Source organism: Tamandua tetradactyla, chromosome 10 (genome assembly GCF_023851605.1).
Source record: "Tamandua tetradactyla isolate mTamTet1 chromosome 10, mTamTet1.pri, whole genome shotgun sequence".
NCBI lineage: Eukaryota > Metazoa > Chordata > Mammalia > Pilosa > Myrmecophagidae > Tamandua > Tamandua tetradactyla.
The window spans coordinates 9,845,229-9,864,097 of record NC_135336.1 but is presented as its reverse complement, the minus strand read 5'-3'; the positions used below and the strand labels follow the sequence as shown (position 1 = coordinate 9,864,097).

Below are 18,869 nucleotides of genomic sequence, written 5' to 3'. Positions count from 1 at the left end.
TACAGAAAGTTATTTAAGCAACCTACTAGCTCTGCAGATCAGCATTTATAACTCCTGCTTTTAAGGGCCTGGACAAACACTGCCCAAGTTCTGACCTTAGACTTAAAATCCTTGAACTTTCAGTGCCTCAGAGTAGGCACCCAACATTCCTTCCCCCAGCATGCACTTGACTAGTCACAAGGAGCCATCATTAATGCATGCCCTGGCAGGAAGCATAACTTACAGGGACACTAACAAGCTGAGAAAGAGGGAGTAAAACATAGACAGCAAACTACTATCCCTGAGCAGATATTTAAGTATGTCAAGATCCAGACCTCTCAGTTTCACCTCAGTGGTCTCAAAAACTGGAACCTGGAGTTTGCCACTATTCCAGGTAACCATTTCTCTTTCTGGGTAAAGATTTCCAGTGGTGCTCTATAAACCTGATTTGTTATAGACTTGTTCTTTGGGTAACTGGACTACTCTCACATTTAAAAGATTTCCAATAAGAAAGTATTTTCAGCATCTTATAGCTTTTGATATTCACTGATCAGGAAATAGAACATAAAATGGTCCATGACATTAGTCTAATGTGTTTCTTCTTTATTTAGTTAGTTTCATTGCTATTGAAGTAATCTATGCAAATTTAACCTTTGCTTTACTTTACTATGCTGTGACTTTATTCTTTTTAAATAAAAAATGCTATTGACAGAGACGAATGTTTTTATTGCATTAATTAAAGAAATATTTACTGTCGCCAGCAACCAGATATGAAGGCTTGCCAGGTTTTCAATGTTGGCAGAACCAGCTTCGGATTTCTTTTGGTTTCTGTGCTCCAGTATCCCATTCTAACACCTGCATCTCTGTATCTGCGCTACCTCAATGCAATGTGGCTGAGAGATTTAGGTCTGAAATGGACTAAGACCTCACTCTCCATTTCATAATAACACCAAAGTCTGACAGCTAATGCATTGACAGTGAGGTGGGAATAGTGTAATACTGTGCACTCCTTGCTAAGGTACAGCACACTGAGAAGACTATGAAGTGACTTGAAAGTGAAATGCCAACTTTATTTGTTTATCTGTTGGGCTGGATCCCAAATGATTTCATCTACTCATAAATAAACGTTCTTTATGAACAAAATCTGAATGCTCATTTTCCTCTTAGTTGGTATTCAAATCTATTTGCAACATTCTAGCAAAAGAGAATGCAACTCATTTTCTGTGCTTATAAATTGTTCATTACCATGCTCTCTGATGGCCAATTCATGGTTCTATCTGCAACTCCACAAATCTCTTTGCTCAGATAAACTTAGTGGAGTAAATACTAGTGCTGAGAAGATGTATTTGGATTGAGAGATTAAAAAAAGAGAGAGATTCCAGCACACACAAGATTCTCAAATCTATCATTTTAAATTTTAGAAGGTCTACCTTGTACTTACATTTGCATGGTTATAGAAAAAGGAAAATAAATACTTCACTGACCTATTTAACCCAGTGTTTAGAGCTACATATAAATGACATTTAAAAATGTTCATATTGTACAAGGAAGAAGTCTCAGTTCAAGGGGAAAAACAAGCAAGCAAACAAAATCTCTAGCAAGAAGTACTTTCTTGCCTCTGTGATTTTTGGTGTATACTTATAACTTATGATGCCCAACACAGAGAATTATGATAATGCTGTTAAAATGCTTATAGTTTGGGGTAGTACAATGGTGGCTCGGTGGCAGAATTCTCACCTGCCGTGCCAGAGATCCGGGTTTGATTCCTGGAGCTTGCCCATGCCAAAAAAAAAAAAGATTCTTATAGTTTGGATCTTTTAAAACAAAGCAATCAAGGTTATCACTTTTCTCCCTCTTCTTTAATAGATTAATGCAAATTTCAACATCAGTGCCACATGATTTTAAATCTTAGCCTCAGAGTGAGTTAAAATCACTCCTTCATGCATACATTTAACATCCGTTAATGCTAATGGGATTGACTTCTGCTTTCAAGTAAGTAACTCACAAGGAGAACTCAAATAAGTGATCTCCTTTCTCTAAGTGAGCTGAAATGTAAAAACAAAGGAAAATAAGGCAACAAGCACCAATGCCCTTTAGAGCAAGCAAAATCTGCCTAGAGAAAAAACAAAATGGGTTTTCAAATCCATCTATAGCGGTATGCAGGATAAGAATCTGGTCCACATTAAATATACTCAGTCACTGCTGAGCTGGAGAATCTACACAGAGGTTTTTTTTCAATTAAAATTCTGTGCACTGACAATAGACTCTGCTCCAGAGCTTTTAATTAAAAAAAAAAATTATATAAACCCACATTGTCTCTAGGCGCTGTTTGTATTAAAGGATTAGCTGATGAGATGTTTGGATTTTATTGTTCTAAACGTGTATTTCAGTTGGTGCTCTCGGACCAACAGTGTGAAGAAAATCAAATGTAAGTAAATAACAAGAGACTCCATGTTTTTACTTAGCATTTTAAAAATTCAAAGACTGAAAAAGACTTAAGTCATTTGAGAAGTCCCAAATGAGTTTCTAATGATCATTGCAACCATACCAAGAGGGGAAAGTAAGTACTTTTATAATGCAAATGGCTCATTTTTTTTTCTAAAAACAGCAAAGATACATTTTCATTGTGATCAACCTTGTTAAATAAATAAGGGGGCCTAACGATTTCTAAGTATTCTTGCTCACTGCTTTCCCCTCCCTTCAGGTTTCAAGGGCACTTTAATTTCATGAGAGAATTGTGAATTCATCCTCCACCATGTACAGACCCATAAGTCACAGTGGTGATGGGAGGCAGTTTTGGGGATAATTCAGTTTCTCCAGATAAAAACCAAACCTAGATTGTGCGTACAATTCCAACACAGTCCTTTGGATATGAATTATATGAATAATTGTCTCAACTTTCACACTTCATTTGATCCTGTGGACCTCACCGTTCTCAGAATTCTATTTGGGAAATGGGGACAAGGCCCCATGGATAATGCTGCTGCTGATTAATGATAACCATAACCCACTGTGACTTAGCCTGAGTGTCAGAAAGGCACTGCTGCCAAGCGCTCTCTTCTGGGTACAGCCCTAACTGCCAGCAGGCTGTTTCAATGATCAGTATCTGTAATTCCAAAGCCAGAGTCTCTGGGCACTGGCTCAGAGTAAAAGTGTGCTGGGTGGGGTGCAGAGCTTGGCCCTGGAAGCATTCCGGTGGATTATCCTGGTGGCATTCTGATCGTCAGGTTGGTACCATTCTTTCAGCTTTTGCATGGCTTCCTACTGCTGCTTGTTGTTGTTGTTTTGCATTAATTTGAGGCCTAATTTTTGCTCTGAATTCTGGTGTTGGTGACATAATGTGATATCTTTTAAGTAGTTTTATTGAGCTATATTCACATACCACACTATCCATCCAACAATATATGACTTTTAGTATAATCACAAGAGTTGTGCATTCGTCATCACAATCAATTTTAGTACATTTTCTCCAAAAAGAAAAATTTCGTACCCCTTAGCAGTCACTTCTCAATTGTTCTATCCCTCCCAGGCCCTGCATAACCACTACCTGAATCTCCTTATATGTTTATTTATATTTACCTTTGCATTTTATGTAAATGTAACTATACAATATGTAGTGCTTGGATTCTTTCACTTAGCGTAATGTTTTAACAAATTTTGTATGATTATTATTTCTTTTTAATTAGAGAGGTTGTAGGTATACAGAAAAGTCATATGAAAAATGCAGTGCTCCCATAACCCCCCATTTTTGACACTTTGCATTAGTGTGGCAACTTTGTTGCAATTGCTAAAAGATATTAAAATGTTACTAACTATAGTCCATATTTTACATTAGAAAAATGTTTCTTCCTGTATGCCACCTTAACACCTTATAGTAGTGTCATACATCTGTTGTAATTTGTGAAAGAAAAGTTTTATATTTGTATGATTAACCATAGTCCATCCTCCACAACAGGGTTCACTGTTACACACGCCCATGTTTTCTCTTATGTCTTTCTGTCTAGTAACTCACATGACCCAAAATTTAACCTTTCAACCACATTCTCCAACATACCTCAGTGCTGCTCATTACACACTCATTAATGTGCTAATATAACTGTTGTTCATTCCCAAACATTTACAATCAACATAAATATAAATTCTGCACAAATTAAGCACAATTTCTCCTTTCACTATGGCCATTCTATCCCGATAGCCTACATTCTAGATTCTGATTCTGTGTTTGCTTATTATAATTAGTTCACATTAGTGACAGCATACTCTATTTGTCCTTTTGTGTCTGGCTTTTTTCACTCAACATAATGTCCTTAAGGTTCATCCATGTTGTCGCATATATCAAGACTTCCTTCCTTCCTATGTTTGAATAATATTCCATCTTACGTATATACACATTTTGTTTATCTATTCATCAGTTGATAGAGACTTAAGTTGCTCTGATCTTTTGGCATTTGTGAATAATGCCATTATGAACATCAGTGGGAAAATATCTACTTGAGTCCCTGCCTTCAGTTCTTCTGGATATACATTTAGCAGCAAGATTGGTGGATCATATGGCAATTCTATACCTAGCTTCCTGAGGAACCACCAAGCTGTCTTCCACAGCAGCTGCACCCTTTTGAATTCTCATCAGTAGTGATTCAATGTTCCTATTTCTCTATATCTTTTCCAACAGTTGTAGTTTTCTGTTTTTTAAATGGTGGCCATTCTACTAGGTGTGAAAGTGTACCTTCTTGGGGTTTTGATTTGAATTTCCCTAATAGCTAGTGACATGATTTTTTGTGGGTCTTTTTCTCATGGGTTTTTGTGGGTTTTTTTGCCATTTGTATTTTCTTTTTGGAAAAATGCCTATTCAGGTCTTTCACCCATTTTTAAATTGATTGTCTTTTTATTGTTGAGTTGTAAGATTATTTAGTATTCTGGATAGTAAACTCTCATCGGATATGTGGTTTCCAAATATTTTCGCCCATTGAATAGATTGTCTTTTCAATGTCTTGATAATGTCCTTTGAAGCACAAAAGCTTTTAATTTTGAAGTGGTTCCACTTACCTATTTCTTCTTTTGTTGCTTGTGCTTTGGATATAAAGTTTAAGAAATCAATGGTTATCGCAAGATCTTGAAGATGCTTTCCTACATTTTCTTATAGGAATTTTATGGTTCTGGCTCTTATATTTAGGTCTTTGATCCATTTTGAGTTAATTTTTGTATATGGGTATGACAGAGGAGTCCTCTTTCATCTTTTTACATATGGATATCCAGTTCTTCCAGTACCATTTGTTAAAAAAGATTATTCTGTCCCAGTTAAGTGAACTTGGTAGCTTTGCTAAATATCAATTGGCCATAGATGTGAATGTCTATTTCCAAACTGTCAATTCCATCCCATTGCTCAATATATCTATCTTTATGCCAGTGCCATGCTGTTTGACCATTCTACTGTATAATGCTTTAACATCAAGAAGTTTGAGTCTTACATCTTCATTCTTTTTCAAGATGTTTTTGGATATTTGGGATCCATTACCCATCCAAATCAATTTGATAATTGGTTTTTCCATTTCTGCACAGTAGGTTGCTGCCATTTTTATTGGAATTGCATTGAATCTGTAAATCAATTTGTGTAGAATTGACATGTTAATGATATTTAGTTTTCCAATCCATGGAATGTCCTTCCATTTATTTGGGTCTTCTTTGATTCTTTTAGCAATGATTTTTAGATTTCTGTGTAGAAGTCCTTTGCAATCTTGGTTAAATTTATTCCTAGATATTTGATTCTTTTAGTTGCTAATGTAAATGAAAAGTTATCCTGGATTTCCTCCTCAGATTGCTCTTTACTAGTGTATAAAAACACTACTGATTTGTGGGAGTGGTTATCTTGTACCAGCCACTTTGCTGAACTTGTTTATTAGGTCTGGTAACATTGTTGCAGATTTTTAGAGACTTTCTCTATATAGAATCATGCCATCTTCAAATAGTGAAAGTTTTACTTCTTCCTTTCTATTTTGGATGCCTTTTATTTCTTTTTCTTGCCTAATTGCTCTAGCTAGATCTTCTAGCACAGTGTTAAATTGTGACGATAGGCACCTTTCTCTTCTTCCAAATCTTATAGGGATAGTTTTCGGTCTTTATTGAGTATGATGTTAGCTGTGGATTTTTCATATATACCCTTTATCATGTTGAGGAAGTTTCCTTTTATTCCTATCTTTCAAAGTCTTTTATCAAGAAAGGATGTGGTTTTTTGTCAAATGTCTTTTCTGCATCTATTGAGATGATCATGTGGTTTTTCTCCTTTGATTCGTTAATGTGGTGTATTACATTAAATGATTCTCTTGTGTTGAATCACCCTTACATACCTTGAATAAAACTTACTTGATCATGTGTATAATTTTTTTAATGTGCTGTTGCATTTGATTTGCTGGTATTTTGTCATGGACTTTTACATCTATATTCAATAGAGAAATTGATCTGTAATTTTCTTTTCCTCAATTTTTGAAAGAGTTTGAGCAGGTTTGGTATTAATTCTTCTTGTAATGATTGGTAGAATTCACCTGTGAAGTCTCTTGTCTGGAGCTTTTCTTTGGAGATTTTTGAAAACTAACTCAATCTCTTTAACTGTAATTGGTCTGTTGAGGTCTTCTATTTCTTCTGGAATTGTGTTTCTAGGAATTTGTCAATTTCATGTAAGTTGTCTGCTTTATTGGCGTACAGTTGTTCATAGATTTCTCTTATGATTCTTTTTATTTCTGTGGGATCAACAGTAATGTATCCCCTCACATTTCTGACTTTCTTTGCATTTTCTCCCTTTTTTTCATTTGTCAGTCTTGCTAAGGGTTTGCCAACTTTATTGACCCTCTCAATTAAACAACTTTTGATTTTTTAATTTTAATTTTTTTATTGTTGTTGCTCTCAATTTCATTTATTTATGCTCTAATCTTTTTTTTTCCTTCTGTTTTCTTTGGGATTAGTTTTCAGTTCTTTTTCTAGCTCCTCCAAGGTCTGTGATTTTAATTCTTTCTTCTTTTTTAACAGAGGCATTAAAGGATATGAATTTCCTTCTCAGCAATGTTTTCACTGCATCCCACAGGTTTTTTTTTTTAATATTCTTATCATAAACAATGAACAAATATACAAACATTCTTGACATGGTTGCAATCAATGGTTCACAATAACATCACATAGTTGTGTATTCATCACCATGATCATTTTTTTTTGAACATTTGCATCTCTCTAGCAAAAGAAAGAAAAAAAGAGAAAAAACTCTTACATGCCATACCCCTTGCCACTCGCTTTCATTGCCCACTAGTATTTCAATCTACTCAATTAATTTTAACCTTTGTTTCCCCATTATTTCTTTATTTTTTATCCATATTTTTTACTCATCTTTCCATACCCTGTATAAAAGGAGCATCAGACACAAGGTTTTCACAATCACATAGTCACATTGAAAAAGCTATATCATTATACAATCATCTTCAAGAAGCGTGGCTACTGGAACACAGTTCTACAGTTTCATGTACTTCCCTCTAGCCAGTCTAATACACCATAAACTAAAAAGGGAATATCTATATAATGCATAAGAATAACCTCCAGGATAACCTCTCAGCTGTTTGAAATCTTTCAGCCACTGACACTTTATTTTGTCTCATTTCTCTCTTCCTCCTTTCGTTCAACAAGTTTTTCTCAATCCCTTGATGTTGAGTCCCAGCTCATTCTAGGAATTTCTGCCCCATGTTTCCAGGGAGGTTTACACCCCTGGGAGTCATGTCCCACATAGAGAAGAGGAGGGCAGTGAATTCACTTGCTGTGTTGGCAGTTAGCTGAGATTGAGAGAGGCCACATCTGAGCAACAAAAGAAGTTCTCTGGGGGTGACCCTTAGGCCTAAGTTTAAGTAGGCTTAGCCTATCCTTTGTGGGGATAAGTTTCATAGGGACAAACTTCAAGATTGAGGGCTTGGCCTATTGATTTGATTGTCCTCACTGTTTATGAGAACATCAAGAATTCTCCGAATGGGGAAGCTGAATTTTTTCCCTTTTCTCCCATTCCCCCAAGGGGACTTTGCAAATATTTCTTTATTCACTGTTCAAATCACTCTGGGATTTATCAAGGCATCACACTCACCTGGCCAAACCTACAAAATCCTATGCCCTATTCAAGGTTCCATGTACTTATGGTGTTCAATTAAACTGTCCATATTAGTTAAATTAGAAAATGCACTAGTCAAAATATAAATTTAGTACCAAATAAACATTTCTTGCTTTAGTCTCAGACAGAAGTTGAAGTTTTAAAATATGAATGACCATCTATTTTCAATATCCTATAATATTGATGTTCCTTTGTTCTTCCTCATGCAAAAACATTTTTTAATTTGTACATTTAGTCTGCATCCCACAAGTTTTGATATTTCTCATTTTCATTCATCTTGAGATATTTACTATTTCTCTTGCAATTTCTTCTTTGACCTACTGATGGTTAAAGATTGTGTTGTTTAATTTCCTTATTTTTGTGAATTTTCCAGTTCTCCAGTTGTTATTGATTTCCAGTTACATTCCATTATGGTCAGAGAATGTGCTTTGTATAATTTCAATCTTTTTAAAACTATTGAGTCTTGTGTTGTGACCCAGCATATGATCTATGCTGGAGAATGATCCATGAACACTTGAGAAGAATGTGTATCATGCTCCTTTGTGATGCAATATTCTGTTAATGTCTGTTAGGTCTAGTTCAATTGTCATATTTTTTAAGTTCTCTGTTTCCTTCTTGATCATCTGTGTAGACATTCTATCTATTGGTGAGAGTAGTGTATTGAAGTCTACAACTATTATTGTAGAGAGGAATATTTCTATTATTTCTCCCTTCAGTTTTGCCAGTGTTGCCTCATATATTTTGAGGCACACTGGTAAGGTGCATAAATATACATAATTGTTGTTTCTTGGTGGATTGCTTTTTTTATTAATGTAAAGTGCCCTTCTTTGTCTTTTATGACAGTTTTTTTGTTTAAAGCTTATTTTACCCTATATTAGTATAGCTACCTCAGCTCTTTTCTGGCTACTGTGCTCATGGATTTCAGCCTTTCACGTTCAACCTATTTGTGTCCTTGGGTTTAAGGTTAGTCTCTTGTAGACACCTTATACATGGATCATATTTTTTTTATCCATTCTGCCAATCTGTGTCTTTTGATTGGTGAGTTTAATCCATTAACATTTAATGTTATTACTGTAAAGGCAGTATTTACTTCAACCATTTTATCCTTTGACTTTTTTTTGGCACATTTTATGTTTCTCTCTCTTTTTACACCTTTAGTTACCATACTGATAATTTTCATTTCTGCATTCTCCTCCAAGCATCTCTCTTTCTTGTCTTTTCTTTTCAGCCTGCAGAATTCCCATTAATATTTCTTGTAGGGTGTGTCTTTTGCTAAACAACTCTCTCAGCTTATGTTTATCTGTGAGTATTTTAAATTCTCCCTCATATTGGAAGGATATTTTTGCAAGATAAAGAATTCTTGGCTGGTAGCTTTTCTCTTACAGTACCTTAAATATATCATACCAGTGCATTCTAGCCTTCATGGTTTCTGATGAGAAATAAGCACTTAATCCTACTATTGTTCCCTTGTATGTGATGAATCACTTTTCTCTTGCTGCTTTTTGGATTCTTTCTTAATCTTTGGCATTTGACATTCTGATTAGTATGTATCAAAGATCAGGTCTATTAAGATTTATTCTGTTTGAAGTATATTATTCTTTTTTGGACATATGTTTATTTCTTTCATAAGAGTTGGAATTTTTTTGGTATTATTTCCTCAAATATTCTTTCTGTCCCTTTTTCTTTCCCTTCACCTTCTGGGCTACTACAGCATGTATGCTTGGGTGCTTCATATTGTTATTTAATTCCTGAGAACCTGCTCATTTTTTTCCCATTTTTTTTCTGTATCTGTTCTTCTGTCTCTGAGAATTTTATTTCCTCTCTTCTAGATCATTGATTCTTTCTTTTGCCTATTAAAATGTATTGTTGTATGCCTCTAGTGTATTTTTAATCTATTCTATTCGGTTTTCATTTCTGTAAATTCTGATTTTTTATATTCATACTTTCAGATTCTACTTTATATCCTTCATAAATATCCCAGTGTCTTCCTAATATTCTTTATCTCTTTAACCATATTTTGCTTCATTTCCTTGAATTGATTCAGGAGATTTATTTAAACATCTTTTATTGGTTTTTCTAAAATCTATCTCCTCTGAAGTTAATTTGTTCCTGTGACTGGGCCATCTCTTCCTGTTTCTTAGTATGACCTGTAATTTTTTGCTGATGTCCAAGCATCTGATCATCTTGGTGAGTTTACTCTGAAGGTCAGCTTCTCTCTCTTGCATGTGATTTTACTGTTGATTGAGGTGTGCTGAGGTTCTTCTTTGACACTTGGTTCAATGTATATAGGCATTTAGAATTGCCCTGTTTGATCAGATTTTTTCACATTTTCATCTTATTCTCACCTTGGGTATGTGGTACAATTTTTAAGATCTCATTCTTGATGCAATTGATTCACGCTCAAGGATAAAACTTCCTTCCCTCTGTTCCTTCTCAAGGAATCTTGTTCTGTTTGTTTTAGTTTTGCTTGTATTAGTTTGTAAGGTACTGGATTTCAATATAACAAATAAAGGAAATTTAATAAGTTTACAGTTCTTAGGAAGTGAAAGTATCCGAAGTAAGGCACCAACAATAAGTTACCTTCACTCAAGAAAGGCTGATTGGTCTGGAACACCTATGTTAGCTGGGAAGTCATGTGGTTGGCATCTGCTGGTTTCTTGATCTTGGGCTCCAGTGCTTTCAGTTTCTGTCCCTGTGGGGGCTTCTCTGGGGCTGGATTTCATCTCTTGTATTCCCTTGGCTCTCTCCAAGTTCTCGCTTGCTTGACATCTCATGGTGAAATCTGCTGAGCTCCAAGCATCTCCAAACATCTGTGTCTCTGTTCTCCAAGTGTCTGCATCTGAAGTTTCTGTCGGCTCTGTCATTTTTGAGGTTTCTCCAAAATGTTTCCCCTTTTAGAGATTCCAGGAAACTAATCAAGACCCACCTGGAATGGGGTGGAGCCACATTTCCCTCTACTCAAAAGGTCACAGCCACAATTGTGTGCATCACATGTCTGTGGAAACAATCTAATCAAAAGTTTCCCACAGTATTGAATTAGGATGAAAAGAAATGGCTGCTCCCACAAGATTGAATCAGGATTAAAACATGACTTTTCTAAGGTACATAATAGATTCAAAGTGACACAATCCTATAATTTCTTCTTCTTCTTCTTCCTCTTCCTCTTCCTCTTCCTCTTCCTCTTCCTCCTCTTCCCCTTCCCCTTCCCCTTCCCCTTCCCCTTCCCCTTCCCCTTCCCCTTCCCCTTCCCCTTCCCCTTCCCCTTCCCCTTCCCCTTCCCCTTCCCCTTCCCCTTCCCCTTCCCCTTCCCCTTCCCCTTCCCCTTCCCCTTCCCCTTCCCCTTCCCCTTCCCCTTCTCCTTCTCCTTCTTTTTAGTGCCCTTTCATTGTTGCTAGCTGCTTCTGCCTGAGGGGCAATATCTGGTCTGGGAAGAGGGTTGCCCCAGACAGTACATTCCAAGTCAGTATTTTCCAGCCAAAACTGGGCCAGGAGCCCATGAAGCAGCGCAGACCGATTCCATAGACCCCTGGGGAAAGTGTCAGGAAAAATGTCAAAAAGGCATTTTGGTGGTTCCCTGAAACTGTGCTTTCCTGGCTTTCCCAGCGGATGGTGTGCCTCAGCAAACTTTTCCTGGTAGCCACATGTAAGCCCTACTTCTTTGAATCTCCATTGCCTTCACACCTATTGAGGACAGTTGAAACAATGGTAGGCTGTCCCTGCCCAGGACGAGCTAAAAGATCCAGGAACCAACGAGCAAAATTCACTGATCAAGAGCTTGATCAGTACTCAACCTTGCCCTCCGTCCCCACCCCCTGTTCTTGGAGGAGAGGGCTTCCACAGTCCTTTCCATTCACTGGAGGCAACTAGGAGCCTAGCCCTCAGTGGCTAGCCTTGAGAGGGTTATGAGAACTGGCAGCCACTGCTGAGCTATTTACTCACAGCTTTTTACCAGTGTCTCAGCCTCTTTGTCTTGTTCTTCCCTGGATGCTGTACACTGCTCCCCTGGCCTCTGTAGTCCCACAAAATTTGCTTCAGACAGTTTCTGCCCATCCACTAGATGTTTTTGGAGGAAGAGTGAGCACTGCAGCCCCTATTCTGCCATCTTCCCCAGAAACTGATCTCGCTTACCTGACTATGGACCTCATGACTGCCCTCATCTTCATCTCCTTTTGACCCAAAATAATAGAATAAAGAAATTCATAATTGGAAGTAACTTAAATGTTGCATTAAACTCAATCAACACGTTTTTACAGGAAAATAGAGTATTAAAGAACTTAATAGGCTGCATTTAGAGCTGTTGGGACTACTAAGTCTACTTTTCGTGTGAGGAAATTGAGATCAATGAATAGCACAATTTCAACTTAGGTACTTAGGTCTGAACTTTTAAGGCCATATCATTTTGCATCTAAGTGTCTAGTGTATTTGTCATTTCTTAATGTCATTGTTTTTTATTGAAATAAGAAACCACAATAAAATGCAAAATGGCAGAAAATAAAGACACAGTAACCAAGAGGGTGGCTAAGATTGTAGGGAGGAAAGTAAATATATGATGGTGGAGATAATATCTTAAATCTTTTCCACCACAAGAAGGTGTTAGGGGGTGTTATCTACAGTGAAAGCATACTGTTTTCTGAGTGGGGTAAAAAAAACCTCCCCCTTCAACAACATTCTTTTTGTACTATATATATTTAAGAAAATTTCAATTAAGAATCACTTTTTTGGTCTGAGGACTTATCTCCTGTTAAAATATGTTACTGGCACAAAAGAGTTTACGCATCCTTTACCAATACTGGTACAGGAAAGTAATACAATCTTGTTAGGTTAAGTTGGAAGGATCCATAGAGGCCAACGACTCCAAATGTCCTTCAGAAATGGGGAAGCAGAAAAGGACAGTAACTTGCGCTGAGTCCATATGCAAATTAGACCCAGTAAAGGGAGCTTTGGATTATAATGAAAAGGAATATTAAAGGGGAAAAAACCTTGAAAATAAAGTGAAGTATTGGCCCAGATGGAAGTCTAAGAAGAGGAGGTACCTGATCAGCCAGAAACAAAAACATTTTATCAATCAATTTTTATGTTCTAAGCAATTTATGCTTTCTATTAAAAAAATTAACTAATTTATTATTAACTCTATTTAAATTTATTTTTAAACACCAGACTACAATTGTTTGGTTCCAACAAACTCATTCTACTTCTTTTTTATAGCACTTTTAATATGAACAATGCATTCTTATGCTGCCTTTATAGAAAATGTAAATATTATAAGAAATTTAGGGTATGAGATAAGACCGGACAGATAAGTCCATCTCTGCAGGTAGTTATGTCTCTAATTCATTCCCCTTCCCAGAAATAACCAAGTATATTGTTTTACATATATTTATGAATAGGTTAATTTTCAAAACATAACGATGACTCTACTATGTAAAGGAGTTTGTAAATTGTGTTATTTGGTTTTGTAATGTACTGCCACCATCTTATCTTTCTCAGGTGTGTTTTTTTTTTTTTTGGCTCAAGATCCCATAGTAAGTCAGAGGTACAGCTTGAATTTGGACCTAGGAATGCTACACTCCTGAGCCCAGAATTTAATCCACAAAGCCATATTATATATTGAAAGTCTAAATGAAGTTATATACCTAGAGAAAACCTGTGGAATATACAGTCCATCCATTTTCTAGATACTATACAATTTACTCCTAGAATAATTGTGTCAGGTCACCGATCCCTGAGTAGTACGTTTTGGCACCCTGTCCTTCCTCCAAATTATCGTAACTGAACTACACTTTGGTCTATGTTGAGGAATGAGAAGAAACAATAAAATTTTGTGTTTACTCTAAGAATGTGATGGAGACTATTGTTCCCATGGTTAACAGTGTCCATTTTATGAGGCCCCACAGGGTGAATTTTTGTTTGGTTTCTATACAAGAAATACTGCACACCCAATGAGCAGCTACTGGTTTTTCATTTTGTTTTGTTTTGTGCGTGTTGTTGGTGGTAATGGCAATTTCAGAGGATTTGGTATGTAACCAAATCTCTCCCTCATCCTGCTTACTCCTAGAAAACTCAAGCCACATCTGGAGCCTAAGGTATACATAGAATTTACATTCATTTTACAAATTAACCCCACTCCTGGCTTCTTCTCTCTGTCTAATATTCTCCATGCTCACATTTCTAAATTATTTCTGTATTTTCAATGTCTCCTTAAAGCCTTTTGGAACACACAACACTGAATGCCTTCAGGTAATACTGCACACAGCAATCAGAGGCAAGAGCAGGTTTTGACTGTTCCCAGTTGCAGTACTGCAGAATAGTAAGAGGTAGGGGCTCCACAGTTGAAAAATTTGGGTTTAAAGCCCTTTCTCTTCCACTTTTAGCTTCATTATATTGTGCTAGCTATTTAAGTTTACTATAGCTGAATTCCTTGGTTGTAAAATAAGAATTATAATAGTGTGACCCTACCTTATAGATCGTGAGTTTGAAAGTGAGTTATTTCATGGACAGTGTTTGGAAGAGTGCCTGGCTCAAGAAATGTTGGGTCATGGTAGCAGAGGAGACATTGGAGCTACTGTGTAGTTTTCTCCTTAAATGTATCAAATTAAGGAATTTATGGTTAACCTTAGGTCCATAGATTCTCAGCTGAGAAAGAATAAAGACCAACTATTCTAACCACAATGTAGCATGCATTGTCTCCACAACAGGCGTACAAACTGGGGCACTGGGAAGGACAGAAGTTATTGTCCTCAACAACCATTTCTAGGTCTTTCTTAAGAATTAGCCAGCTATCACTTCTCACTTTTCTTTCTTGAGGTCGTAACACCCAATTTGACTAAGCATATCAAAATCGCTGGGTAGGGGTACAAGGGTAGCTCAGTGGCAAAATTCTCACCTGCCATGCAGGAGACCCAGGCTGGAGTCCCGGTCCACGCACTTTCCCCCCAAAACAAAACAAACAAGAAAAACAAACAAACAAACAAAAATTCAACAAATGGTGCGTCAATAATGGGTTATTCACATGGAAAAATAATAAAATGTGACCCCACCATACAGCATACAAAAAAAAACCACTGGGTAATAACTTCATTTTCAGAAATTTAACTCCTCCTACACTGAAACTTTTGCATCTAGAATTTGAGTACTTAGAATAGTGTTATAATTCAGACAGAGTTTTGTTTTCTTCTAGAAGTTAAAAAAAAAAAGTTGTGTTTAAAAACTAATCTGGGATGGTCCACGGTAGCTCAGCAGGCAGAGTTCTCACCTACTATGCTGGAGACCTGGAACGTGCCCATGTGAAAAAAAAAGGAAAAAAACAACTAAACTGATGAGATATGCAACTAGGTGCATGAACCTTAAGGAATGTATGTTGAAGGAAGTGTCAAGAACAAAAAGACAAACATTATCATACCTCAGTCATATGGACTAACTGTAATATAAAAACCCAGTGAACTGAAGGCGAGAACATGGGTTATCAAGTTGGGGGCTAATGTAAAGTGTTCTAGATTGTAAGCTCTTACAGCAATCACATATATTCAGGAGTTGTAAGTGTTATTTCTAAATCCTGAGATACTGAGCTGTTTGTTTATAACCTGATCATTCCCAAAAATTTCAGGTATTTATGTAACACCTGAGACTCAGTACTAGAGTTCTGAAGCTATAAAAGTCAGCAATACCCCATATAGGAACTGTTTAAAAAGGTTGAAAAAGTGATCAGACTTTGAATAGAGATATGAATGAAGCTGATCTGGATGGGACTAAAGTAAATCATAATACAGGGTAAAAGATAACATTGTCCGTATTTTAAAGCTTTAACTTCTGTGTGAGACCAAAGGGAGAGTTGTTTATTTTTTGGTGCAAAATCTATATTTGGGGTAGTGCATTTCCTAATTTAACTTGTATGGTCAGTGTAGTTGAGCACCATAAGTACATGGACTCTTGAATAGGTTGTGAGACTTTGTTGGTTTGTCCATGTTAGTGTTATGTCCCAATATCACAGAGTAATTTGGACAGTGAATACAGAGGTATTTGCGAGTTCCCCTTGGGGGACAGGGGAGAAAACAGGAAATATTCAACTTCCCCATTTGGAGAAATTCTGATATTCTCACAAGTAGGGGGGACAACCAAGTCAATAGATCAAGCCCTAGAACTTGGGGTTTGCCCCTATGAAACTTATTCCAGCCAAGAATAGGCTAAGCATACTTAAAATTAGGCCTAAGAGTCACCCCAGAGAGAACCTCTTTTGTTTTGCAGATGTGGCCTCTCTAAGCCAACTCAGCAGGTGAACTCACTACCCTCCCCCCTACGTGGGACATGACTTCCAGGGGTGTAAATCTCTCTGGCAAAGTGGGACAGAACTGCTAGCATGAGCTGGGACCCAGCATCAAAGGATTGAGCCTTCTTGATCAAGAGGGAGAAGACAGAAATGAGACAAAATAGTGTCAGTGGCTGAGAGATTTCAAACAGAATCAAGAGGTTATCCTGGAGGTTATTCTTATGTACTATATAGATATCCTTTTTAGTTTATGGTGTATTGGAGTGACTTGAGGGAAGTACTTGAAACTATTGAGCTGTGTTCCAGTAGCCTTGATTTTTGAAGATGACCGTATAACTATGTAGCTTTTACAATGTGACTGTGGGATTGTGAAACTTGTGGCTATTGTTCCTTTTATCCAGGGTATGGACAGATGAGTCTCCAGTTTATTTATTCTTTATCCATATTTAATGAGTCTATAAATATGGATAAAGAATAAATAAACTGGAGGAACAAAGGGTAAATTAAATTGGGTAGATGGAAATAGTAGTGGTCAATGAGAGGGAGGGGTAAGGGGTCTGGTATGAATCATTATTTTTTTCCTTTATATTTCTTTTTCTGGAGTGATACAAATGTTCTAAAAAAATGATCATGATGATGAGTACACAACTATGTGATGATATTGTGATTGTACACCATGTATGGAATGTATGTATGCGAAGATTTATTAGTAAAAATATTTCTTAAAAAACCTAATCTGAGAAAGACATGGAAATAATGGCGGGTGAAGGAAAGCACAGAAGTCAGAAGACCCATATTCTAATTCAAGTTCCTTGGCCAGCTGGTGACCTCCCACTTTGCCATTCTGGATCTCAGATCTCCAGTGTGTAAAATTATAAGGGTGAAATAAATGATTCCAAGTTGCCTGTCAATTTTGAAATTAAATGATCACTTTGCATTTCTCCAGCTAACTGCTTCCTGGTCATTTTTTTCCCAAATCATCACCTCCACCAGAGGGAGCGCAGGGTCAGAAACATAAAATTACATTCATCAGTTCGCATCATTGTCAGCAATGAAAGATCTAAAAAAAATTCGAACTAAGAAATAAAATGAAGGAATTGATATTTAGAAGTGACTTTATAATAATTATATGAATTACTTTTAAATAGAAACAAGAAAAGGAAACATTTACATATGGAGGGAGAAGAAACATCCTATTCATGAACTTAGATTTTAAGATTCAAAAGCAAGGGGCTTCTGCTCTTTACTGGGGCAAGGACACCAAGAGAATTTCCCTGCATCCATCTCTGAAGTGGGATATTACAGTTTTACAATTGCTCTATATTTTTAATATAATATTGTATTATTTTAATGTTCTAATGAATGCAAAAATAATGCATATACATTATGAAACTTCAAACAACATGGAAATATTAAAAAGAGAAAGTTCCTTATAATACAATCCTCCAGAAAAGTAAACCCTATTAATAGTTTGGTGTATGCATCTGTACAACAATATAGTGATTATTTGGAGGAAATTGTTGTAATTGTGTTTAAAAAATACATTAAAAATAAGGGTGCCACGGGTGGTTCAGTGGTAGAGTGCTAGTCTTTCATACAGGAGACCCAGGTTTGATTCCTAAACCATGCACCACCAACTCCCCCCCCAAAAAAAACATAAAAAATAGAGTTTTGCCCTGTGCATTGTTTTACTTAACAATCCTTTACATCATACACACAAGTCTCACCCTTTTTGGTAACTGAATAATATTCCATCATACAGATGTGCCATAAATTATGTCTAAAATATTTATTAATGGTCATTTGTGTTTTCTAAACTCATACTTTATTTTCCATTTTTTTCCTGGCCTGAGTAATGTGTTAAACCTGCTAGATGCAGGGGAGTAGGAAAAAGAAAAAACAACCTTGTTGCCTGGGTGATTGACTTTTGTCTTAAATCTTTGGGGTGAAAGTTTTAAGTTGATGTTTCACATATGTTAAAATGTCATTTCTGATGAGTATGATAGAAAGCGTGACATACCATCTCCTTAGGGATGCTATGAGGAATAAATTAGTTGACATTTATGAACATTTTCAAGCTGAAAAATGCTGCTGTGTTAATAAAGGTAAAAGGAAACATGATTCAATATAGCCCCAGCTCAGAACCTTATTTGGCTGTTTTGAACAAGTTTCCATTGTTCAAGTAAAGTACATTCATAGTGACCAATATACTGACAGAAAAATGTGAACAGATCAGGAAATGTACTTCCAATGTACTGTCACCAGGCATAAGGAGGGATTCTAATGAATAGCATACAAATCACTATACCTGAGGATTTGCACCTTCAAAAAATCACACTGCAAACTTTGTTTTTGTGTGATTTTTTTACATTTATCTCAGGAATGATTAAGTAGTGTCTAAACACACAAGTGATTTAGCCATCCTAACTGGAAAGATCAACCTCTAATCCACCAAGCCACATCCATTTATTTCTTTATTAGTTGTCTAACCTA

General features: G+C 36.4%; 1 protein-coding gene across 1 annotated transcript in view; it reads left to right on the top strand.

Moving 5' to 3' along the window:
* Nucleotides 1-298: 298 nt before the first annotated feature.
* Nucleotides 299-18,869, top strand: part of TMEM207 (transmembrane protein 207) — a 31,311-nt gene continuing 12,740 nt past the window's right edge. The window contains exons 1-2 of the mRNA XM_077119327.1: nt 299-373; nt 2,370-2,407. Of these exons, the coding sequence (XP_076975442.1) occupies nt 299-373; nt 2,370-2,407 (113 nt within the window). The remainder of the gene's footprint in view (nt 374-2,369; nt 2,408-18,869) is intronic.